Source organism: Lepidochelys olivacea (assembly GCF_965140295.1).
Source record: "Lepidochelys olivacea isolate rLepOli2 genome assembly, chromosome: 1".
Lineage (NCBI taxonomy): Eukaryota > Metazoa > Chordata > Testudines > Cheloniidae > Lepidochelys > Lepidochelys olivacea.
In genome coordinates this window covers 155,885,749-155,912,431 of record NC_140411.1, presented here as the reverse complement: position 1 = coordinate 155,912,431, position 26,683 = coordinate 155,885,749, and the positions used below count along the sequence as shown (strand labels likewise).

Genomic DNA, 26,683 nt, shown 5'->3' with positions numbered 1-26,683 from the left:
GATTCTCATAGGCCCCAAAATAGCAGGGTGGGGCTCCATTTATTAAAGTAAGCACAGTTTTACAGTTTGGTCGTGCACATCAGTTTGATTTACTTTTTCCTGCTGCTGTTCTTTCCCACTAACAAATCTGATTTTGTACCTTTACTCATGTTTCAGAAAAATTGTTACCTCTTTCCAGAAAAAAACACTCTGAGAAGAGAAAGTGACTCATTGCTCTCTTGCCAATTTTGGTTACAAAGGCTAAAGACTATTTTGGAATAATGTCAGATGTCAACCTCCCAAAAGATTGTGTCCTTTTTTCTTTACTAATTGATCTTAAACTTCTTGGTTGTGTGCTATCAGTGCTGTCAAGGCAACTAATATAACACTTTTCATTATCTTCCACAGATCTGAAGAGGGAAGCCAGTATCTGTCACATGCTGAAGCATCCCCATATTGTTGAATTATTGGAGACATACAGTTCAGATGGAATGCTTTATATGGTTTTCGAATTGTAAGTTTATTTATTTATAAGTTTTGTATACGTAGGGGCATTGCAGCAGATCAAGGGACATGATCGTTCCCCTCTATTCAACATTGGTGAGGCCTCACCTGGAGTACTGCATCCAGTTTTGGGCCCCACACTGCAAGAAGAATGTGGAAAAACTGGAAAGAGCCCAGCAGAGGGCAACAAAAATGATTAGGGGACTGGAACACATGACTTATGAGGAGAGGCTGAGGGAACTGGGGATGTTTAGTCTGTGGAAGAGAAGAATGAGGGGGGATTTGATAGCTGCTTTCAACTACCTGAAAGGGGGTTCCAAAGAGGATGGCTCTAGACTGTTCTCAGTGGTAGCAGATGACAGAACAAGGAGTAATGGTCTCAAGTTGCAGTGGGGGAGGTTTAGGTTGGATATTAGGAAAAACTTTTTCACTAGGAGGATGATGAAACATTGGAACGCGTTACCTAGGGAGGTGGTGGAATCTCCTTCCTTAGATATTTTTAAGGTCAGGCTTGACAAAGCCCTGGCTGGGATGATTTAGTTGGGGACTGGTCCTGCTTTGAGCAGGGGATTGGAATAGATGACCTCCTGAGGTCCCTTCCAACCCTGATATTCTATGATTCTATGATTTCTTGGTTTTTATCATGGTTATTTGAGTAATGACTAGAGCTGGACAACATTTTTCAAGTGAATAGTTTCTTTGCCAAAATTACAGTTACAGGGCAATCAGAATTATTTGTGAATTCATGTAGAATTCGGTAAATAGTTTTGGTTTAAAAAAAAAAGAATTTTTTAAAAGTCAAAACATCTTTTCAACATTTTCAAAACAAAATATTTCAGCTTCTCATTTAGAAACATTTTTGAAATGTTGCTGGATTTATTTAAAAAATAAAGGGTAAAACACCTGGAAATGAAAAGAATCAACAAAAAGAAAAAAAATTGCTTAGCTGAAACAAAACCATTTTTTAAATTTGTTTGATTTGGCCTGCAAACTGAAAAATTTATTACTTGCTCAGCTCTAGTAATGACATATGTTGAGCATAAAACATTATAATCTAAATCATTCCGATTTTAAATTTTGGTTGTAGATTTAAATTGAGATTTCTCAATTCTTAGTGAGTACATTTAAAGTGCTTCAGTTTTTGATGACACTTTCTTTTAAAAGCAGCATGTATAAAAGTTAATTTTGTTTGTTTGCAATGCTTCCTTGAGAGGTATGCAACAAAATTATTCTGTTGAATCATTGTCCAAAAATTGATCCAAATTCACTTTACAGCAGACTGTTTCTAAATTATTTTTTAAAATTGTACCTGGAAAAAAGCAATTGGACAACATTTTTCAAACCTAGATATCTGTTTGTCTCTTCAATACATGGATGGCACCTGCATATAAGTGACCTGATTTTCTAAGATATTGAGTACCTATAGCTCCCATTGACTTCACAAGTAGATGAGCTTGCCCAGCACCTTTGAAAAATTAGGCCACGTGTTTACGTATCAGAGTTTGAATTTAGGAGTTTGACTTTAGTTTAGGCACTCCAATTTGAAAATATTGGCCATTCCTTATCAAAATTATGGCTATAGTACGGATCAGTATAAACCACACCTTTTCACATTTTTTTTTCCAGAGGCTTTGAATTAGTTGTGCTCAAACACTTTCAGGACTTCACAGTTCTATCAACAGACTTGAGAGCAAAACAGATGTTTACAGTAACTCCTCACTTAGTCATCCTGGTTAACATTGTTTCATTGTTTTGTCGCTAATCTACTGGAGAACATACTCATTTAAAGTTATGCAATGTTTGCTTATAACGTCTTTTGGCCACCACCTGCTAGTGGGTGGGGGCTTGGAACCAGGGTGAGCCGGCAGTCCCCCATCAACTCCCCTCCACTCCACCCCACCCTTCCAGTGCCTACTGGCAGGCCCCGCAGATCAGCAACCCTTCCCCCCCCCCTCGCCTCCCGCCCACAACAATCAGCTGTTTTGTGGCATTCAGGAGGCTCTGAGGAGGATGGGGGAGGAGCAAGGACGTGGTGTACTCGGGGTGAGGGGGGTGGAGTGGGGGCGGACCTGAGGCGGAGCTGGGGGTTGAACACTCCCTGGCACTTTGGAAAGTCGGTGCTTCTGCAGTCGTGCATGCACTGTCCAGAGAAGGGAGTGATGCGCTTCAGTGAGATAGCATGGATTCATCATCACATTCAGTTTCCACGGGGAAGTGTTTGCAGCCGTTGCTGGGTTGTTTCTCCTCCCTCCCATGGTGCTGCCTTGTAGAGTGTGAGGCTACATTATCAACATGTTAACATTTGAGGGCTCAGCCGAGTGCTAGTTCATCATTTAGCAGCAAGGCATTCCCTGGGAAATATCCCACCTGATATCAGCACAGTTGCTTTAGGAGAAGCTCGGGGAGCTCATGAGCAGGCCCCCAGACAGTCCTCTGATTAGAACTTGTTTAAAACTTATACGATATATGTATATAATGTCTTTTTTTCTGGTGAAAAAAATTTCCCTGCCATCTAAACATACATCCCTGCCTGTATTACATTAATTCTTATGGGGAAATTGGATTCGCTTAACATCGTTCTGCTTAAAGTTGCATTTTTCAAGAACATAACTAGGTTAAGCGAGGAGTTACTGTACATAAAAATGTAGCTTTACATTTCTTTGTATTCTCAATGTAGAGCTAAATGGGCAGGGAAGACTGGTCTTAGCCTCCAACCTGCAAGTGACCACATAAAACAAGGCACATAATTAGGGCATGATATTAGCATCACACAAATTTCACCATTATTAAAATAATTGGTTTTTGTGGTTTGTCATCACATATTAGACTATTAATTTAAATGTGTAACGTCACTAATGTATATAAAATCCGAAAAAGCAAAGAAATGAAGCAGAAACTGTAATGTGTACTTACCTAAAATGAATTCCTGCAAACTTTCAGCAACTGTTGAGACTATTTTTTCTGTCCTCTTTTGACATGTTTTTGTTGTGTTTTTTTTAAATGTGAGGGAAAGTTTTGCTAACATAATAAAGGTAAGTTTGTAAAATGCTGTTACCTAATGGCGGGAAACACTTTTTCAAAGTGGGAAAGTTCATGATCGGATGAAGATGACAAAAATTACACTTCATTTGTTAATGTGTGTCTACCTCCACCTACTGGTTTGAAGAGATGTTACGCAGGAGTCTGGAGTGGTATAGGAGTATTCAGTTTTCAAATATACAAATACATTTCTGTTAAGTACAAATATTATATGAGGGTCTTGGATACAAAATAAAAACATGGAAGTATTTCTTTAAATCCCCTGTAATAAGGGTGGAAGTACTATTCAGTGCTGGGTGTGAGGTTCCTAGCAGGGTGCACCTGGGAACAAGCGCCCCTCAATTAGGAATCTGTTTGTTGGGTGGGGTCTGCATTTTGTATAATGTGGGGGCAGGAGGGATGACAAAAGGGGAAATAAATATATGCAAACACCCTTTTGACTTTCGTTTGAGGCATTGTTCATAACTCTAAATCATTCGTGAGCATTTTTTTGTTTTTGTTACTGGTTTAAAAAAGAAACAAAAGTTTACTGAGGCAGTTTAGATACTTCTGTTAAATTATAATACAGTTTCACCTCATATGAAAATATGTATTTGGTTTTTTTTAGTTTGAAGATAATCAGTTTTCCCATATTGGCTTATGGGAGAGCTAAGAAATAAATTTTTTTATGACTAGTTCTCATCAGTTAAGTCTGATAGCTAATTTGGAGCGGGGGAATTCAGTTACAAATGGTAGAAAAATCACCTCTGAAGAAAGCTAAATTGAGCATCTTCTACAAGTTTATCAAAGCCTGTAGAGTTTGTCCTCTGTTCCAAATGGTAATGTCCCTTCCTAGTCTGACCAAGGACCTGGTGAGGACAGGAGTTATGGTTTTCAGACTTTTGGGGTGATATTCAAGAGGGGGAGAACACACACACACAGTAAAATAATGCCTTTGCTTGCTCTACATCTTCTCTAAATCCTTCCAGGTTCACCTCTTCTCCCAATCCTGTATACATAGAAAAATGGGGATTTCATTTGCCCTCTTACCACTCCCCTGCACACACATGCCATGCATATACATATGCTCTTGCCATCTGCTGTTTTTCTTTGTCTCCCTGCATTCTGTTGATCCATGTTTATGGGTTAGGCCGCTACTGGTCTACCCTGCTTACAGTAGATCAAGCCACATAATTTCAATATGTGTTGTCACCCCCACCAATATATAGAATTGGACTTCACATATGTGCTAATGGAATCACCTCCACGTATGGTAGGGTTATCACTGAAGACAAGAATCAGAAAGTAGGAGGACAGTAAAGATGGGGCCTAAGAAATCATTGCCTTAGATTTTGGTTTTTTAAAGCCATGTCTGTTAAATTATGGTATGTTGACTGCAAAATATTTTTTTCTTTCTAAGCAATAAATTACATGCAGTACTGATGTGGTGCTTTATTTATTCTGTAAAAGTCCCAAAGCATGGGCGAACGGACTTAGTTACACTATTATAAAATGATTTCATAAACCTTAGGGACACTCATTGTGGTAATTAATAGGGATTTAAAAAAACTGGAAATGAAAACAAGGGTTTACATCTATTTTTACCATTCCAGTAGCTCAGAATTATGGTACAGACACTCTTAATTGGCTTTTTAATTACATAATCTTATTGCTATTTAATATTAATATACAAAATCTTCACTGTGAAATAGTTAGGTTTGATACACACACAACACAGCTGACTCAAATCCAGAATGGAAGGAAATGAGAAGAGAAGTCACCTAAAAATATATATCCTGTCGTTCATCCACACACACTCCATACTGTCACCACAACTACTGCACACTGCATGTGCTGTAAACTGTAACTCTTCCCTTCCCCTCTAGCTTCCCTTTTCCATATACTCTTTGCTAAAGTACACAATCCTAACACTATTTTTTGTGGATGTTTAATGATGTAATGTGTTGTGCTGGTGGGGGTTGGTAGTTTGCGAAAGATGGGTAATGGAAGGCTGGCATCCATAGCAAGTTAAGATTGTGGTGTGCGGTATATGGTAGTTGTGGTAATGGTAAGGTGTGTGCCAGTGGGTAGAGGAAATGAGGAAGTTTACTGTTTGGTCATGAGACACTGTACTCCATATTCTTCACAGTGATGATATGATATAATTATGGCATAATTGTGATATATTTTGTATGAGGTGGGTCATGTGAGGTGTCATTTGAAAAGTTATGATTTGCTGAATGAATATCCTATTTATATGCATGTATCACTTTTGTATCTGAAGTTATGAATATTGACTAGGGAGCTGTATTTCAAATGGGCTTACTCTGGAAAACACCCACAGCCAGCCTTTCAGGTACAACCATGAAGAGGCCAGACAGGGCTGATGGCCCATCAGCGAAGACAATGGATTCTGGAATAGCGGAAGGCAAGGGAAAAGGATGAGCAAGGACCAAAAAAGAGCCCATGGAAGTATGGTAACCCTATTTTTTGTGATCTTGCAATCCCCTTGCAATAGCCTGTGACCCCCTTTTGGGTCAGGACCCCTAGTTTGAAAAATGCTGCACGAGGCCATTTAGGAAGTACACTTACCTCCCTGCAGGCCTGATACTTGGGAGAAGATTGTCCCAGAGGTCTGGCTATATTTTTGGAGTGGTGGTATTATGGTGGTTGAATGAGATGAAGTAAGGACTTTACAGTGCTCTCTAAATGGAAGTGAGTTAAGCTTATGAAGAACTCCCAAGAAAATTCTAAAGCTTGTGCTGATGAAGACCTAGAGTCATAGAAGTGTCAGGCTGGAAAGGACCTTGAGAAATCATCAAGCCCAGCCCCCTGTGCCGTGGCAGAACGAAATAAACCTAGACTATCCCTGACAGGTGTTTGTCCAACTTGTTTTTAAAAGCTTCCAATGATGGGGATTTGGCAATCTCCCTTGTATAAAATATATCATAGTTATGCCATAATCATATAACAGTATCTCTATGAAGAATGTTATAATATGTATATTAAAAACAACTTCCTAACAGAAAATGCAGTGCAGACAGAGCCTTAATATTTAAGGTAATGAACACAGTAGAGCTGTGCTAGGAGCAACTTGTGGATAGACCCTAAAATTGTTCAGTACCCTAGAACAGTGTTACTCAAACTCTTGACTCCTTTATAATTGTAGATGTGCTAATGAAATTAGTTAAGACAGACTGATGATTCAACATGTAGAAGACACAGCCCACATTGAAATGTTACATAAAACATAGCATTACTCAAAGCCCTGCTACAGAGTATTTCCTACTCCCTGTATGAGCACCATCTCATGCCATCAAATATTTGAGTGCTGGGGTTATACAAGGAAGTGTTGCCTTTCAACTACCCTGACACCTTTCTTTCCACATCATCAGTGTGTGTCTAGGACTCTAGCTTGTGCTAGTTTCTGTCTTAATCAAAACAAAAAATATATATATTAACAGAATGTAGCATACGTTGGTTATTTTCAGAATTTTTAGACAATATTGCATGCTTGGACATCAAAGTGTTCTGGCTTGGTGTTCACATGGCCTATCCCAACCTGAAAAAAACAGGGGGTTAAAACTTCTTGCACCTCTATTTTTCCAATATCTCAAGTCCTTAATACCCTTGTAAAATACAACTTTCACGTAGTGAATCCCTCTGGTTTCTGCAAAAATTGTCTTTTAGTTGAAGTACAGGTTGAGATGTTGCTATAATGATTGGTTTACTGTCTAAGCACATTTAATTTTCTGGGGTTTGCCATAGTTGAGACCAAGATTCCATCTTGCAAACTCCACAGTAACAAAGACTTTCATAATAAATTTTAAACTTTAAATTCAGCTCTTACAGTAAGCTTTTTTTCATGGAAAGCTGATCAGTTAAAGTCTCAGTGAGGAAAAAATACAGACACAGTATGGTTGTGTTAGTGAGATTGATGTAGTTGAACTGATTGAATAAAATGTAGAAAGCATTGCTGCTCACATGCTGCAGCCCATTTTAACAATATCAAGACAATTTCAAATTGACTTTAATTTTCAAAAATAAGGGAGATTTTCTTCTCACTTTTGAAAACTGCCATTTATCTGTAGGAAGAGTAATAAAACGAGCACATTTATTTTTGAAGTAGTAGAATCTTAAAGATAGGAGTGTATAGGAGAAGAGCTTTTGAGGACTCAATGTATTATAGAGGGTTCCACGACCACCGCTCCCAAGAGAAGGAGGCAGGTGGTGGTGGTCGGGGACTCTCTCCTCAGGGGGACTGAGTCATCTATCTGCTGCCCCAACCGGGAAAACCGAGAAGTCTGCTGCTTGCCAGGAGCTAAGATTCGCGATGTGACGGAGAGACTGTCGAGACTCATCAAGGCCTCAGATCGCTACCCCTTCCTGCTTCTTCACGTGGGCACCAATGATACTGCCAAGAATGACCGTGAGCGGATCACTGCGGACTATGTGGCTCTGGGAAGAAGGATAAAGGAGTTTGAGGTGCAAGTGGTGTTCTCGTCCATCCTCCCCGTGGAAGGAAAAGGCCTGGGTAGAGACTGTCGAATCATGGAAGTCAACGAATGGCTACGCAAGTGGTGTCGGAGAGAAGGCTTTGGATTCTTTGACCATGGGATGGTGTTCCAAGAAGGAGTGCTAGGCAGAGACAGGCTCCACCTAACGAAGAGAGGGAAGAGCATCTTCGTAAGCAGGCTGGCTAACCTAGTGAGGAGGGCTTTAAACTAGGTTCACCAGGGGAAGGAGACCAAAGCCCTGAGGTAAGTGGGGAAGTGGGATACCGGGAGGAGGCACGAGCAGGAGCGCGTGAGAGGGGAGGGCTCCTGCCTCATACTGAGAAAGGGGTGATCAGCAGGTTACCTCAAGTGCCTATATACAAATGCACGAAGCCTGGGAAACAAGCAGGGAGAACTGGAAGTCCTGGCACAGTCAAGGAATTATGATCTGATTGGAATAACAGAGACTTGGTGGGATAACTCACATGACTGGAGTACTGTCATGGATGGATATAAGCTGTTCAGGAAGGGCAGAAAAGGTGGGGGAGTAGCACTGTATGTAAGGGAGCAGTATGACTGCTCAGAGCTCAAGTATGAAACTGCAGAAAAACTTGAGAGTCTCTGGATTAAGATTAGAAGTGTGAGCAACAAGGGTGATGTCGTGGTGGGAGTCTACTATAGACCACCAGACCAGGGGGATGAGGTGGACGAGGCTTTCTTCCGGCAACTCGCAGAAGTTACTAGATCGCAGGCCCTGGTTCTCATGAGAGACTTCAATCACCCTGATATCTGCTGGGAGAGCAATACAGCGGTGCACAGGCAATCCAGGAAGTTTTTGGAAAATGTAGGGGACAATTTCCTGGTGCAAGTGCTGGAGGAACCAACTAGGGGCAGAGCTCTTCTTGACCTGCTGCTCACAAACCAGGAAGAATTAGTAGGGGAAGCAAAAGTGGATGGGAACCTGGGAGGCAGTGACCATGAAATGGTCGAGTTCAGGAACCTAACACAAGGAAGAAAGGAGAGCAGCAGAATACAGACCCTGGACTTCAGAAAAGCAGCTGTTTGACTCCCTCAGGGAACTGATGGGCAAGATCCCCTGGGAGAATAACATGAGGGGGAGAGGAGTCCAGGAGAGCTGGCTGTATTTTAAAGAATCCTTATTGAGGTTACAGGGGCAAACCATCCCGATGTGTAGAAAGAATAGTAAATATGGCAGGCGACCAGCTTGTCATAACAGTGAAATCCTTGCTGCTCTTAAATACAAAAAAGAAGCTTACAAAAAGTGGAAGATTGTACATATGACCAGGGATGAGTATAAAAATATTGCTCAGGCATGCAGGAGTGAAATCAGGAAGGCCAAATCACACCTGGAGTTCCAGCTAGCAAGAGATGTTAAGAGTAACAAGAAGGGTTTCTTCAGGTATGTTAGCAACAAGAAGAAAGTCAAGGAAAGTGTGGGCCCCTTACTGAATGAGGGAGGCAACCTCGTGACAGAGGATGTGGAAAAAGCTAATGTACTCAATGCTTTTTTTACCTCTGTCTTCACGAACAAGGTCAGCTCCCAGACTGCTGCACTGGGCAGCACAGCATGGGGAGGAGGTGACCAGCCCTCTGTGGAGAAAAGTGGTCGGGACTATTTAGAAAAGCTGGATGAGCACAAGTCCATGGGGGCCGGATGCGCTGCATCCGAGAGTGCTAAAGGAGTTGGCAGATGTGATTGCAGAGCCATTGGCCATTATCTTTGAAAACTCATGGCGATCGGGGGAGGTCCCAGATGACTGGAAAAAGGCTAATGTAGTGCCCATCTTTAAAAAAGGGAAGGAGGAGGATCCTGGGAACTACAGGCCAGTCAGCCTCACCTCAGTCCCTGGAAAAATCATGGAGCAAGTCCTTAAGGAATCAATTCTGAAGCACTTAGAGGAGAGGAAGGTGATCAGGAACAATCAGCATGGATTCACCAAGGGCAAGTCATGCCTGACTAATCTAATTGCCTTCTGTGATGAGATAACTGGCTCTGTGGATGAAGGGAAAGTGGTGGACGTGTTGTTCCTTGACTTTAGCAAAGCTTTTGACACGGTCTCCCACAGTATTCTTGCCAGCAAGTTAAAGAAGTATGGGCTGGATGAATGGACTATAAGGTGGATAGAAAGCTGGCTAGATTGTCGGGCTCAACGGGTAGTGATCAATGGCTCCATGTCTAGTTGGCAGCCGGTATCGAGTGGAGTGCCCCAGGGGTCAGTCCTGGGGCCAGTTTTGTTCAATATCTTCATAAATGATCTGGAGGATGGTGTGGATTGCACCCTCAGCAAGTTTACAGATGACACTAAACTGGGAGGAGTGGTAGATACGCTGGAGGGTAGGGATAGGATACAGAGGGACCTAGACAAATTGGAGGATTGGGCCAAAATAAATCTGAGGAGGTTCAACAAGGACAAGTGCAGAGTCCTGCACTTAGGACGGAAGAATCCAATGCACCACTACAGACTAGGGACCGAATGGCTCAGCAGCAGTTCTGCAGAAAAGGACCTAGGGGTTACAGTGGATGAGAAGTTGGATATGAGTCAACAGTGTGCCCTTGTTGCCAAGAAGGCCAATGGCATTTTGGGATGTATAAGTAGGGGCATTGCCAGCAGATCAAGGGACATGATCATTCCCCTCTATTTGACATTGGTGAGGCCTCATCTGGAGTACTGTGTCCAGTTTTGGCCCCCACTCTACAAGAAGGATGTGGAAAAATTGGAAAGAGTCCAGCGGAGGGCAACAAAAATGATTAGGGGACTGGAACACATGGCTTATGAGGAGAGGCTGAGGGAACTGGGGATGTTTAGTCTTCAGAAGAGAAGAATGAGGGGGGATTTGATAGCTGCTTTCAACTACCTGAAAGGGGGTTCCAGAGAGGATGGTTCTAGAGAGGACCAGAGAGCATGGTTCCAGAGAGGAGGGCTCTAGACTGTTCTCAGTGGTAGCAGATGACAGAACAAGGAGTAGTGTTCTCAAGTTGCAGTGGGGGAGGTTTAGGTTGGATATTAGGAAAAACTTTTTCACTAAGAGGGTGGTGAAACACTGGAATGCGTTACCTAGGGAGGTGGTGGAATCTCCTTCCCTAGAAGTTTTTAAGGTCAGGCTTGAAAAAGCCCTGGCTGGGATGATTTAGTCGGGGGTCGGTCCTGCTTTGAGCAGGGGCTTGGACTAGATGACCTCCTGAGGTCCCTTCCAACCCTTATATTCTATGGTTCTATGATAGATGCACATATTGTTTTTAAAGAAACTATTACTTGATGCTGTCAATTTTGTTGTCACCCTGTGTCGATCCCTCTTCTTGGGGGAAGTTTGTTTTTAAAAAAGTTGTGACTGGACAACTCTGGTAGTGTAGGGAATCTTCAGATTTCCCTCACCTCAGTAAATAAGGTTTTAGGGATGGCTATAGGATGGAAACTGGTGGTGGTATTCAATTATCTACACTATGGGCACTAGTCTATTATCTCATCTTAGGACACTTTTCCCTCATGTACGACTAAGTGATTCTTTTAGCTCTGATGACATTGCTCTTTGACATCTGTCTTTGATACCACTGGGTTTTGATTCATCTGCAATTCCTAGCAGGTCTGGATAGTCACTCTTGTGTGGCTTCTATGCTCCTTCATGAGAGGTCTAAGTGTAGTTATTCTGAAGAATGTCATGCCAGAGATCCTTCAGGGTTCTACCTTGTCACTTGTCTAGCTCAACATAGACCTGTAGGAGGGTTAAAAGGAGACATTGGCAGAGGTGTCTCAGGAGAGCTGACACCCAGCTTTACATCATCTCCATCATATCTGGCCATGGCATTGCAGTACAGAGTGCCATGCATGACTCTCTCTCTGTAAAAGATTGGGGTTTGCATCAGGGCAAATTAAGACTGACAAGACTGATGTAATATTGCAGTATAGGGGAAAACTAGAAATACCCTAATATAGTTTTACAGTTTGTAGGGCTAGTTAACTCTGACGTTGCTACTGGATGCTCAAATAGCAGCTGTGGCCAATATGATTTTTTTCCTGGTAAGATGAGTGCAAGTTTCCTTTGGTTGCACATCTTTTACAGTTATCCGTACTTTTGTCCACTTACAGCACACTCTACATATGGGTTCATCCTAGGAGCTGAAGTTGGTGTAGGTTACATCTCTGCACTTAAGTGGAGCTTTGTGTTGAAAGCATGGCACTGTGATCTGAACTGGATGCCTTTTAGTTTCTGGCTGGCTTGGAAATCTGGATGCCTGAAAGTCTGCCTCTCCCCGATGCAGTGCCTCTGCAGTTATGATCAGTTGGCGGTGCTTGAATAATCATACCTCCTCCACTTTCAACTACCCTAACACTTCAGCCTCCTTTTCCAAAGGCCTGAGAAAAAGACAGGCATCTCCAACTGATCACAACTGCAGAAGCATTGCATCAGGGGAGAGGCAGGCTTTCAGATCAGTGACCCACTAATTCAGAGGTGGACAAACTACGGGCCACATCCGGCCCACAGGACCGTCCTGCCTGGCCCTTGAGCTCTCGGCCAGGGAGCCTAGCCCCCAGCCCCTCCCCTGCTGTCTCCCTCCCCTGCAGCCTCAGATCGCCGCACAGCCAGTGCTCTGGTCCGCTGCTCCTCCCGGGCAGCACAGCTGCGTGGCTGTGAGCTCCTGCTGCTCTGAGCAGCATGGTGAGGGGGTGGGGAGTGGGGGGGTTGGATTAGGGGCAGGGAGTCCCGGGGGAGCCTGTCGGGGGCGGGGCGGGTGGAGGTTCTGGTGGGAGCGGTCAGGGGGCAGGGAACGGGAGCGTTGGATAGGCCTGTTGGGATGGGGGTGTGGATAGAGGTCGGGGGCAGTCAGGGGACAGGGAGCAGGGGGGGTTGGATAGGGGGTGGGGTCCCAGGGGACGGATACGGGCTGGGGGGGTCCTAGGAGGGACAAGGAGCGGGGGAGAGGTTGGATGGGTCAGGGATTCTGAGGGGGGCAGGAAGTGGGAGGGGGCAGATAGGGGACGGGGGCCAGGCTGTTTGGGGAGGCACAGCCTTCCCTACCTGGCACTCCATACAGTTTTGCAACCCTGACGTGGCCCTCAGGCCAAAACGTTTGCCCACCCCTGCACTAGTTTAAATGATAGTAAGGAAAACTGCTTACAGGTCACTTTCCATAAAGGGTCTTCTATGCTGATACTTGCTTCTCTCTTGGTCTGCTAAAGCTTGGATGTGTAAACTTTGTAGACATGCTGTTAAGCAATGGATGTACACTTTGATATAAATCTCAGTCAGTCTCCTTAGTTCTGGAGAATATTGCACTGCTGACAAATGGAAGCTTATTTATATTCTGATGTGTATAAAAGCTATGTTATCCATGAATCCACAAGTGACTTACTACGTCTCATTAAAAATTAGATTACCTTAGGGCTTGTGTACACTTACAGCGCTGCAGCGACGTTGCTGTAACACTTAGTGAAAACGCTACCTAGACCAACAGGAGAGCTTCTCCCATCAGCATAGGTACTCCACCTCAGCAAGAAGCCCTCCCATTGACATAGCTCTGTCTACACCAGGGGTTAGGTCGGTATAACTGTGTTGCTCAGGGGTGAGGATTTTCCACACCCTTGAGCAATGTAGTTATACCAACATAAGTTTGTAGTGTAGACCAGGGCTTAGAGAGTATAGGCAAGTAGTTGTAGCCAAGTCAGTTCCAGGATATTAGAGAATATCTGAATACCTAAAGAAGAGCTCTGTGTGACTCGAAAACTTGTCTCTCTCTCTCTCCAGCAGCAGTTGGTTCAATAAAAGATATTACCTCATCCACCTTGTCTCTCAATGGGCAGTTAGGTAGGGGAAAAAACAGGGAACCAGTGAACAGAGTCAACAATGCAATGTGCACTGCAGTTGTTTGTTTATAGGGGTGCTAAACTATCTGCTTGACTTCTACATCATCCCTATGAGAATACTAGCTGAAGAGACTGTTGCCTTTTTGGAATATATGGTTGAAAGTTTCTATTTAAAATTCAGTTTGAATAGAATTCCCTCCTTGGAATACAGTATCGGAATGAGATTGCCTTGCATATGACTGCAGTCCCTGGTGTAAATACAGTTACACTTGTGTAGCTTCATTTTTTCCTGTGTGAAAGGACTTGTAGGATAATAATGTGTAACTGGATGTTTGCTTTGAGGGCCCTGTTGTGTATGGTACCAAAAGATTCTGTCTTTTTCATACCTCTTGTTTAGCGTATGTACAAGAGCAGTAAGGGAGACGCAGATTTGGTGTGGGTTGCACTACCAGTAGTATTTTGAGAACACTGCTGTATGTCTTCATTTAATTTGACTCATACTGTGGTTGCTTAGCTTCCCCTGTCTGGCCAAGATTGAGGCTTGAATGAGAGCTAGATCGCTGAACCTAAATCTGGATAAGATGAAGTTGATGATTTGTGGGGGAGATGGAATACTGGCAGATGTGGTATCTGCCCCTTCAACTAAGAGTTGGGATGTGGGCCTGCAATTTGTTAAAGTTTCTAATCTAGGGGGCCATGGATAATCCCCATCCAAGAGTATTAAAGAAACTGGCTCATGAAATTACAAGCACAGATACTGGAACTAGGAATGTGTGGGTGCTGCCGCACCCCCTAGCTTGAAGTGGTTTCCATTATATACAGGGTTTAGAGTTTGATTGAATGGTTCTCCACACCACCACTATGAAAATTATTCCAGCCCAATAGCAAGGATGTTTAATGAATCTGTAAACTCAGGGGTCGTACCCTATGACTGGAGAATTGCTAATATAGTTTCTGTTTTTAAGAAAGGAAAAAAGTGATCCAGAAACAACAGGCCTGTTAATTTGACTTCAATTGTATGGAAGGTCTTGGAACAAATTTTGAAATAGAAAGTAGTTAAGGACATAGACGTTAGCGGTGAGTGGGATAAAATCCAATGTGGTTTTACAAAAGGTAGATCGTGCCAGACCATCCTGATCACCTTCTTTGAGAAGATAAGTGATTTTTTTAGACAAAGGAAATGAAGTAGATCTAATTTACCAGGATTTCAGTAAGGCATTTGATACAGTTTCACATGGGAAATTATCAGTTAAATTGGAGAAGACGGTGATTAATATGAGAATTGAAAGGTGGATAAGGAACGGGTTAAAGGGGAGATTACAACTGGTTATATTGAAAGGTGAACTGTCAGGCTGGAGGGAGGTTATTAGTGGAGTTCCTCAGGGATCGGTTTTGGGAACCAATCTTATTTAACGTGAAAAAAGCTAATGCAGTCCTAGGATAGAGGTATTTCCAGTAGAGACAGGGAAGTGTTAGTACCATTCTACAAGGTACTGGTGAGACCTCAGCTGGAATACTGTATGCAATTCTGGTCTGCCCGGTTTAAGAAAGATTAATTCAAACTGGAACAGATGCAGAGAAGAGCTACTAGATGATCCCAGGAATGGGAAACCTTCCTTATGAGAGGATACTCAAAGAGCTTGGTTTGTTTAGCCTCACCAAAAGAAGGCTGAGGGAGATATGATTGCTCTATAAATACATCAGAGGGATAAATACCAGGGAAGGTGAAGTTATTTAAGTTAAACACCAATAAGGACACAAGAAAAAATTCCTATAAACTGGCCATCAACAAGTTTGGGCTTCAAATTAGGTGAAGGTTTCTAACCATCAGAGGAGTGAAGTTCTGGAGCAGCCTTCCAAGGGGAGCAGTGGAAGCAAAAAACCTAACTGGCTTCAAGACTGCGCTTGATAAGTTTATGGAGGAGGTGGTATGATGAGACTGTCTACAATACCATGTAGCCAATTTGCGACTGCTAGTAGTGAATATCTCCAATGGTGGATGATAGGACACTAGATGGAGAGGGTTCTGAGTTACTAGAGATAATTCTTTCCCAGGTGTCTGGCTGGTGGGTTTTGCCACATGCTCAGGGTCTAATTCATTGTCATATTGGGGGTTGCGAAGAAATTTTCCCTTGGGTCAGATTGGCAGAGACCCTGGGGTTTTTCACCTCCCTCTGCAGCATGGGGCACAGGTCACTTGCAAGTTTAAACTAGTGTAAATAGTGGATTTTCTATAACTTGAAGTCTTTAAACCAGGATTTGAGTACTTCAGTAATTCAGCCAGAGGTTAGGGGTTTATTTCAGGAGTGAATGGGTGAGGTTCTGTTGCCTGCAATGTGTAGGAGGTCAGATTTAGATGGTTATGATGGTCCCTTCTTAACTTAAAGTCTGTAAGTCTTGGGCCCTCCAGCTGTCTGTCCAACTCCAGATAGCATCAGTGGCCAAGAGGGCTTTTTCCATTTCCTCTGAAGTAGGGGATTGCAGCCATTTGTCCTGGACATGGATCTTGCCATAGTCATCCATGCCTCTATTTCCAGCTGAATTACTGTAAAGAACTGTACATTCGGGTACCCTTTGAAGATCACTTAGCTCAAGCTAGTACAAAATGTGGACACCTGTCCTTTTAAAGGAGCTTCCCACATGTTGAATATTATATCATCAGTGCTCCAGAACTGTGCTGGCTTTCTAGTTCATTTCTCAGTGTTGTTCAGGTTATTGATTTCTAACCTATAAAGTCCTCCTATGATCTGGTCCTGTGTGTTAGAGAGACTGCATCTAACCATGACAGATTAAATCAGTTGGATTGCCTGAGCAGACAAGTCCTTTGGCCCTTAAGGACCAGCTGGTAGGATGCTTTTGTTGGCAAGATGTTGGTTCTAGAATTAGTTTCCCCCCTAGGTCTGACTGAGCCTGAATTTGTTGAAGTCAGGGTATGTTGTAAAGCAGGGGGGGCCAACCTACAGCCCACAAAAGCATTTCAGAAGGCCCACGGCCTGCTCCAGTACTATATACTAACGGTTGATTCATTAGCGGTTTGTCATCATGTTTACATCATTTTACTTTACACAAATGTATAAATAGACAATACTGTACATAGGTTGCTTCTATCTAAATACATCTGAAACAAGCTGAACTTGAAATATAAATCAATCCAGGTGACTTGAAATCTTACTAAAGTATGTAGAATCTGTTGAGCCCACACAATTTCATTCTTCGAATTGTGTGGCCTTCCTGTGCAAAAAGTTTGGGCTCCACTGCTGGAAAGGCTTGCTACTTTCCCAGACTTTTAATGCAGTTGGGGTAGGAATGAGAGTGTTGAGCACCTGAGATGTTTTGGGTTGGGGAATTTTTAGTTGACCTGACAGTTTGGATATAGTTGCTAAATGAGTTTTGCTTCATTATGAGTTGTACATACATCTAAAGCACTTTTGATATGAGCATTATACAAATGGAACATATTTCTGAAATATTTTACTGTAGTTTGACTTGGCAGCCTATTATCTGTTTTCTTACAAGAACATTTTTCATCTCTTTCTACCCATAGTATGGATGGAGCAGACCTGTGTTTTGAAATTGTAAAGAGAGCAGATGCTGGTTTTGTGTACAGTGAAGCCGTAGCCAGGTATGTACTCTAATTTTTAACTAATCCCTCAAGCTAAAGAGGAGGAGGTGGAATAAGTCATTTCCGTTACACTAATTTGTGGTTAAAAATAGAAATGCTATAAATAAGTCTGTTTGCACAGATTCTTATAGGGTAGGGGTTCTCAAACTGGGGGTCATGACCCTGTAGGTGGTTGCGAGATTAGTATGTGGGGGTCACGAGCTGTCAGCCTCCCCCCCAACCCTACTTTGCCTCCAACATTTATAATAGTGTTAAATATAAAAAAATGTGTTTTTAATTTATAAGGGGGGGTCGCACTCAGAGGCTTGCTGTGTGAAAGGGGTCACTGTACAAAAGTTTGAGAACCACTGTTACAGGGAGATCTATAGTAGAGTGTTTTAAAGGAAACTATTTATAAAAGTGGTCCCTCATACATGAGCTGTGCTTCTCAATGGTTGATGTGATTGTTGGATAGCGTGCTATTTCAAAGTCAATATTTAAGTCTTTGCCTTTTTATGAGTGTCACACTGAGTGGGATTTGATGGCTAACGGGCCTGGTGGGACTAAGCATTTCGTTTTACTGCTGGCACATTCAGCAGCTTTTAGTAGTGTCATGCTTATCCCTGTAACTGTGTTTCTAACCCATTTAATTTTTTAACTTCCGTAGTTGCATGATGGTCTAAAATGAAAGTGAACTCAAAGTTGTTAAAGGACAAAGAAATCCCATATTGCTAATATTCAATTGAATGTTCTTTTTAAAATTTACCTACTTCCATGGACTCCTCTTGGGTACCTGTAGAACCCTCACCTGCCAGATGCCCCATTTTGGCCAAGTATTTTAAAAAACAGTCCTGAACAACCTGAGCTGCCAGAGGTTTCACTTTAAACTCTGGTTTCCTGCCATTGTTATGGAGATGAGGCACACCTCTGATTACTTCTTCCCTCCCTTCCTCAGCCTAATGCTTTTTTGGCTTCTCCACTGAATTAAACTGTAATAACGTGCAGCACCAGATTTCCTCTCTTGCAAACCATAACAGTTCCATGCATGGAGAAGCAATGGAGTAGGGCTGAGGAGGGAGCGGAGATAAGAATGAGGAGGTATGCAGCTGTGAAGGAGCAAGTCGCAGGCAAGGGCTATGTGCAGCAGCAAAGAGTAGAGTGGACCCCCTGTGGGTGGCTAAAGAGCATTGAGTGCCTTTCCCTGCTGTAAGAAAAGGAGTACTTGTGGCACCTTAGAGACTAACCAATTTATTTGAGCATAAGCTTTCGGGAGCTACAGCTCACTTCATCGGATGCATACTGTGGAAATTGCAGAAGACATTATATACACAGAGACCATGAAACAATACCTCTTCCCACCCCACTCTCCTGCTGGTAATAGCTTATCTAAAGTGATCACTCTCCTTACAATGTGTATGATAATCAAGTTGGGCCATTTCCAGCACAAATCCAGGTTTTCTCACCTTCCCCCCCCACCCCCCCAAAAAAACACACACACAAACTCACTCTCCTGCTGGTAATAGCTTATCCAAAGTGACCACTCTCCTTACAATGTGCATGAAAATCAAGGTGGGCCATTTCCAGCACAAATCCAGGTTTTCTCACCCCCCCCCCACACACACACAGACTCACTCTCCTGCTGGCAATAGCTCATCCAAACTGACCACTCTCCTTACAATGTGTATGATAATCAAGGTGGGCCATTTCCAGCATAAATCCAAGTTTAACCAGAACGTCGGGGGGGGGGAGGGGTTAGGAAAAAACAAGGGGAAATAGGCTACCTTGCATAATGACTTAGCCACTCCCAGTCTCTATTTAAGCCTAAATTAGTAGTATCCAATTTGCAAATGAATTCCAATTCAGCAGTTTCTCGCTGGAGTCTGGATTTAAAGTTATTTTGTTGTAAGATAGTGACCTTCATGTCTGTAATTGCGTGACCAGAGAGATTGAAGTGTTCTCCGACTGGTTTAGGAATGTTATAATTCTTGACATCTGATTTGTGTCCATTTATTCTTTTGCGTAGAGACTGTCCAGTTTGACCAATGTACATGGCAGAGGGGCATTGCTGGCACATGATGGCATGTATCACATTGGCAGATGTGCAGGTGAACGAGCCTCTGATAGTGTGGCTGATGTTATTAGGCCCTGTGACGGTGTCCCCTGAATAGATATGTGGGCACAGTTGGCAACGGGCTTTGTTGCAAGGATAGGTTTCTGGGTTAGTGGTTCTGTTGTGTGGTATGTGGTTGTTGGTGAGTATTTGCTTCAGGTTGGGGGGCTGTCTGTAGGCAAGGACTGGCCTGTCTCCCAAGATTTGTGAGAGGGTTGGGTCATCCTTCAGGATAGGTTGTAGATCTTTAATAATGCGTTGGAGGGGTTTTAGTTGGGGGCTGAAGGTGACGGCTAGTGGCGTTCTGTTATTTTCTTTGTTAGGCCTGTCCTGTAGTAGGTGACTTCTGGGAACTCTTCTGGCTCTATCAATCTGTTTCTTCACTTCCGCAGGTGGGTATTGTAGTTGTAAGAGTGCTTGATAGAGATCTTGTAGGTGTTTGTCTCTGTCTGAGGGGTTGGAGCAAATGCGGTTGTATTGCAGAGCTTGGCTGTAAACGATGGATCGTGTGGTGTGGTCAGGGTGAAAGCTGGAGGCATGTAGGTAGGAATAGCGGTCAGTAGGTTTCCGGTATAGGGTGGTGTTTATGTGACCATTGTTTATTAGCACTGTAGTGTCCAGGAAGTGGATCTCTTGTGTGAACTGGACCAGGTTGAGGTTGATGGTGGGATGGAAATTGTTGAAATCATGGTGGAATTCCTCAAGGGCTTCTTTTCCATGGATCCAGATGATGAAGATGTCATCAATATAGCGCAAGTAGAGTAGGGGCGTTAGGGGACGAGAGTTGAGGAAGCGTTGTTCTAAATCAGCCATAAAAATGTTGGCATACTGTGGGGCCATGCGGGTACCCATAGCAGTGCCGCTGATCTGAAGGTATACATTGTCCCCAAATGTGACTTTGTCCTTACCCATAACTATTTTACAAAGTTCAGCCACCAGGTTAGCCGTGACATTATCGGGGATAGTGTTCTTGACGGCTTGTAATCCATCTTTGTGTGGAATGTTGGTGTAGAGGGCTTCTACATCCATAGTGGCCAGGATGGTGTTATCAGGAAGATCACCGATGGATTGTAGTTTCCTCAGGAAGTCAGTGGTGTCTCGAAGGTAGCTGGGAGTGCTGGTAGCGTAGGGCCTGAGGAGGGAGTCTACATAGCCAGACAATCCTGCTGTCAGGGTGCCAATGCCTGAGGTGATGGGGTGCCCAGGATTTCCAGGTTTATGGATCTTGGGTAGTAGATAGAATATCCCAGGTCGGGGTTCCAGGGGTGTGTCTGTGCAGATTTGATCTTGTGCTTTTTCAGGAAGTTTCTTGAGCAAATACTGTAGTTGCTTTTGGTAACTCTTGATTATCAATTTGGTAACTTGATTATCATACACATTGTAAGGAGAGTGATCACTTTAGATAAGCTGTTACTAGCAGGAGAGTGGTGTGGGAGGAGGTATTGTTTCAGGGTCTCTGTGTATATAATGTCTTATGCAGTTTCCACAGTATGCATCCGATGAAGTGAGCTGTAGCTCACGAAAGCTTATGCTCAAATAAATTGGTTAGTCTCTAAGGTGCCACAAGTACTCCTTTTCTTTTTGTGAATACAGACTTAAACGGCTGTTACTCTGAAACCTTTCCCTGCTGTAGCACTGAACATTTTACTGCCTTTTCCACTTGATTGATCTGCTATGGTTCTCAGCACCAAGCTTGCCCTCTAACAAGCCATAGTAGGTCTGTCAGGTAAAGAAAAGTGCTCCTGTCCCCTGCCTACTTATTTACTAATGTGTTCATCCTGGCACGCTCTGCTCCCTGTAGCCCATGCTGGGCTTAGTAGGCTTCAACAGTCATTGACTCCTGCTCCTTTCTTCTGTGCCAGGAGGCCCATAGCAGAGAAATGTTCTCCATCTGCTTCCTTGATACCTGAAAAAAAATTGTCAGATACTTTCATATCTTTGTTATACTTCACACTTTTTTCCCCAAAATTCTATGATGCTGGTAGTTTTACAGGATTAACTAATGCAGAAAATTAGGAATATGTAAGTGTTGAAACTAAGCCATGCAGACACAAAAACATTAGACTTGTGGGGAAAAAAAATATTCCAAAATAAATTATTCATGTTGAGAATTCTAAGCAAACTACAACTGAATATACTGTGAAAACTATCTAGAATACTGATGTTTATCCTCTTTTAAATTTATGCAAGTTTGGCAATGATCTGTGTGAGGTTTAACAGTAATTTAAGGGATTTAAACTCTGTTTTGTGTAATACATAATACAATCTTAACTATGGAGCTGTTGGGATGGTCTCAGCAACTACTTAACAGCACACAATAACATTATGCAACAGTTTAGAACAAGAAATAAATTTTAAAATATATTGTGTTCAGTTGAAACAATAGAATTTGGAAGACAAGAAAGCAGTTATTCAGACTATAATTTAGCCAGGCTATTGGGTCTAAATTCCTTTCTTAGGCCTGGTCTACACTAGAAAATTAAGTTGGCATAACTGCGTCGCTCAGGGTGTGAAAAATCTACACTCCCTAGTGGTGTAGTTAAGCCGACTCAGGTCCCCATGTACACAGTTGTAGGTCAACAGAAGAACCACTACCTCTTGGGGAGGTGGATTACCTGCACCAGTGGGAGAACCCCTCCCGTCAGCATAGGTCTGAACTGGAGTGTTACAGTGGCACCGCTGTGCCCTTGTAGTCCTTTAATTGTAGACAAGTCTTAGAATCTTTAAGGACCACAGTGGGTAAGGACACTAATTTTACTTGTTCGAAAATCAGCAGTGCTTAACACTCTGCTTGGCATTAGTTAAGTGTGGGGCAAGAGTGCCACCTAATGAATCAAAGTTATAGGGAAAGGGCTTGTTTTAAGCGTAGGTAACATAGGCAAGGTAGCCTGAGGCACCAAGTAAGCAAAATGACAAGCAACATATGTTGCTTCCGTTTGCAACTTTCTATGAAAAGAGCTTCAGGCAGATTTACACTGACTAGTATTAGTCAGTTTTTATCTGTATCAAGTTCTTTATGCTGAAAGTTAACTGCAAAGACAAAGCAATAATTCTAGTCAGTTTCTTTTTGCAGTCAGCTCTGCCAGTAAGGCCTTTGAATCATGCAGAAATTGATATTTGCCTTTGAGGTAAAGGCTATAAAGGTTTATGTCCTAGAAGGGGCTACAGAAAAAAACTGATCAGAATCATAGAATCCTCTGTGGTGGAGTTTAAACTTGATTTAGAATGAGAGAAGAAGCCAGCAGAGGGGCTCCAAGGAGGCTGACATGATCAGAGTGTTGGGAAAGAAAAATAAGTTTTAAAATTGAATGTATTTGAGCTGTACAATAAGAGACAAGGAGTCTGGAAAGGAGAAGGTTATAGTTCTCTAAGTGAGAAATGATAGCATGCAAGAGTTTTAGTAGTGAGCCTGATAAAGTAGCAAATTTGGGAGCTATAGGAGGAGAAACTTATGTACTTCTGTGCAAGTCTAGATATGAGAAATGAAGGAGGTGAGTAGAGTTAAAAATGACCCAGAGCTTGACCAGGAAGGTGATGGAGTTGTAAAAAAGAGAAAGTGAAAATAGAAACAGGAGATGTTTTAAAAGAAGACAAGATGCTTAGTTTGACTTAGAATAGAATATCAAGTTGGAAGGGACCTCAGGAGGTCATCTAGTCCAACCCCCTGCTCAAAGCAGGACCAATCCCCAATCTTTGCCCCAGATCCCCAAATGGCCCCCCCAAGGATTGAACTCACAACCCTGGGTTTAGCAGGCCAATGCTCAAACCACTGAGCTATCCCTCCACCAAACTTTTAACTTGAGAAAATGGTGTGATGTCCAAAAAAATATAAATGAGAAAGGAAGTGATACGAGATGGGACCAGAGGGGCCAAGTTCAGGAGGGGAGATGAACAGTTGAGTTGTCAGCAAAAGGTGGTAACTGAAACCGTGGGCATAGATTTTTGTAAAAATCTGTTTGAGCAATAAGGCAAGTCAGTTGGAGTTGGGAGTGGAACTCATAAGTTCTGGGCTCCTAGTTCTGGGCTCATTTTTCTAGACCTTGTAGCTTCATAAAATCTTTGTTCAGTCTTTTGGATTCTTTAAATGTACACACAGTATTACACACATAAATAAAAGAAACATACTTCATAGTTCGCTGAATAGCCAAAGCCTCTGTAGACTGAGCAGAAAACCTAACAGCAGAGTCAGCTGTGGATGTGCCCCCGTGTTCTAAAACTGTAGACACCAAAGAAATTCTATTATGTGTACTGAAATGTGTGTATGTATATGTGTGTGCACACGCACAAAATAAACCTTTACATTGAAATTCTCCCTGATCTCGATTGATTGGAATTTAAATGTAGCTCTATTCTAATCATAGAATCATAGGACTGGAAGGGACCCCGAGAGGTCATCTAGTCCAGTCTGCTGCACTCAGGACAGGACTAAGTATTATCTAGACCATCCCTGACAGGTGTTTATCTAACCTGTTCTTAAAAATCTCCAGTGAAGGAGATTCCACAACCTCCCTAGGCAATTTATTCAGTGCTTAACCACTCTGACAGTTAGGAAGTTTTCCCTAATGTCCAACCTAAACCTCCCTTGCTGCAATTTAGGCCCATTGCTTCTTGTCCTATCAGAGGTTAAGAACAACAATGTTTCTCCCTCCTCCTTGTAACAACCTTTTATGTTCTTGTGTAATCTGACACTTCTCAGTGAATTATTTGCTGTTGCTGCTTTGGAAGACTGTCCTTTGGAGAACTGTATATGTGTTGACGTGAACATAAGGTCTGCCAAAAAGTGGCTCTAAATCCCCACCATGTTGTAATAAAGTGAATTGATTGACAAGTATTGGAAAGACTTGTTGTTTCCCTAGAAGATATTATTTTATAATGTGGTGTCTTTTCATTAATATTCCCTTTAAATGTGCATGATATATTGGGTTCTGTGAGAGATCAAAGTGCTAAACAGGTGGGATAATCACAGAATTTGTGGAACCAAGATCAGAACTTGTGATGAATCCTGTGGACATCCATTGGATGTCTATAAATAAAAGGTATTGTTTACTTCTTAATGTAGAGTTCTTGAGGCTGTGACTGTCCCTTCCTCTGTTTTGTAGGAAGGCTGTCAACTAAGTCATTTTAATATAACCTCTTTTCTATCATAATACTTTTGACTTACAAAATTTTATGTAAAATTGATTCTGGCAGTAGTGCATATGCTGTGTTGTGATGGTCATGCAGTCAAATAATAGCTTACTTAGCTTATTTTACGGTTTTAACTATCCAACCCTAAATTTTAAATTGACTCAATTTCAGAGACTAACGTTCAAAATATTTGTCGTTACTTGGGTGCTTGCCTAACTTTGTCACTGAGTATAGACTCCAGTGAAATAAGTATGTGATACATTTCTCCTGCTTGAGACAAATACCATGTGCAATTTGCAAAGAAGTGTGAGAAACTTTTAAATAAAAACAGTTCCTTGCTAAGTGGGTGTAGATTTTAGAATTTATTACCTCAGTGTACGTGGCGTCTCTGCTCATAAGAACTGCATGGAAACTGATAATTTGTCACTTTGCTACAAGAAGATCCTATTACTATATTGCTTTCTCAAATACAGTGGAAGATCCAAAAGTTTCTTCACTTGTTTAGCACTTTTCATACAGTTACTTAATTCAATTTCTAATTTAGAAACACAAGATTAAGATAAATTGCAGATAGGGTTGCCAACTTTCTAATTACACAAAACCGAACACTCTCGCCCTGCTCACTACATTTTCCCTCCCTTGGTGGCTCGCTCTCTCCCACGCTCACTCACTTTCACTGGGCTGGGGCAGGAGGTTGGCGTGCAGGAGGGGGTGAGGGCTCTTAACTGCAGGTCCAGGCTTTGGGATGGGGCCAGAAATGAGGGGTTCAGGGTGCAGGACGAGGCTCCAGGCTGGGGCAGGGAGTTGGAGGGGGTGAGGGCTCCAGCTGGAACTGTGGGCTCTGGGGTGGGGCTGGGGATGAGGGATTTTGGGTGCAGGAGGGGGCACAAGGTTGGGGCAGGGGATTGGGGCACAGGCTTACCTCGGGTGGCTCCCAGTCAGCGGTTCAGTGGGGCTAAGGCAGGCTCCCTCCCTATCCTGGCTCCGTGCAGCACACTGGAAGCGGCCATCAGGTCCGGCTCCTAGGTTGGGGTGCCAGGAGTCTAGGTGTGCTGCTCTCTCCCACAGGCACTGCCCCCCCAGCTCCCATTGGCTGCGGTTCCCAGCCAATGGGAGTGCGGAGCCGGTGCTCAGGGTGGGGGCAGCTCATGGAGCCCTGTGGCTCCCCGCCTAGCAGTTGGACCTGCTGGCCATTTCTGGGGCACAGCATGGTACCAGGACAGATAGGGACTAGCCCGCCTTAGCTCGCAGCACCGCTGACCGGACTTTTAACGGCCTGGTCGGCGGTGCTGACTGGAGTCGCCAGGGTACCTTTTCGACCGGGGGTTCTGGTCGAAAACCAGTCACCTGGCAACCCAAGCAGAGTATCAAAGCTGTTAACGCCTATGGAATGAAAGACTTGAGAGGCAATTGCAACAAGTGTCTTAGGGAAATGTCCTAGGATGAACTACTAAAAGCTAGTAGCCTGATCTCCAAAGGAGCTGAACATCTGTAGTCTCCATTGACTTCATTGGGATTTACATGGGCTCATCACTTCCGAAAATCAGGTCGCTGATTTATTGCTTGTGGTGCTGATGATCCACAGACAAGCCTGTAGCTGAGCAAATCAGTGCATATCAGATTTGTACATGATAGAAAGCCTTTGTATTCTTTTGCTGATATAAACTTGGCATTACAAAGGAAATGAAAACAACTGAAGGAGTTCAGCTTTGGGATCTCAAGGGTGAAAAGCTCAGATCCAGGCTGAATTTAGATGGTGCAGCAGTGAATATGGGCTCCTCAAATGGAGTCCAGGCCAAGTTTAGATCACAACTCTATTATTGTGCAGTGCCCCAACCACTGCCTGGAGCTTGCTATTCTGTATCCTTGAAAGGATTTTCATTAACTTAAATCATAACATTTGAAACTCTTTCAAAATAAATTCAAATGTTTTCGGTCCCAAAAGATGGCAACTTCAAGCCAAGATTTACCCAATTCCTTGAAAACATTAGTTAATCCACAAACTCTGTCAAGTCTGATGATCAGA

The 26,683-nt window shown here is 42.9% G+C and overlaps 1 protein-coding gene across 12 annotated transcripts in view; it reads left to right on the top strand.

Annotated features, from left to right (window-relative positions):
* CASK (calcium/calmodulin dependent serine protein kinase) overlaps positions 1-26,683 on the top strand; it is a 420,545-nt gene that overhangs the window by 174,445 nt on the left and 219,417 nt on the right. For all 12 annotated transcript variants that reach the window (XM_084635068.1, XM_084635057.1, XM_084635067.1 and 9 more), the window contains exons 3-4: positions 388-493; positions 17,364-17,441. In XM_084635068.1, the coding sequence (XP_084491194.1) occupies positions 388-493; positions 17,364-17,441 (184 nt within the window). The remainder of the gene's footprint in view (positions 1-387; positions 494-17,363; positions 17,442-26,683) is intronic.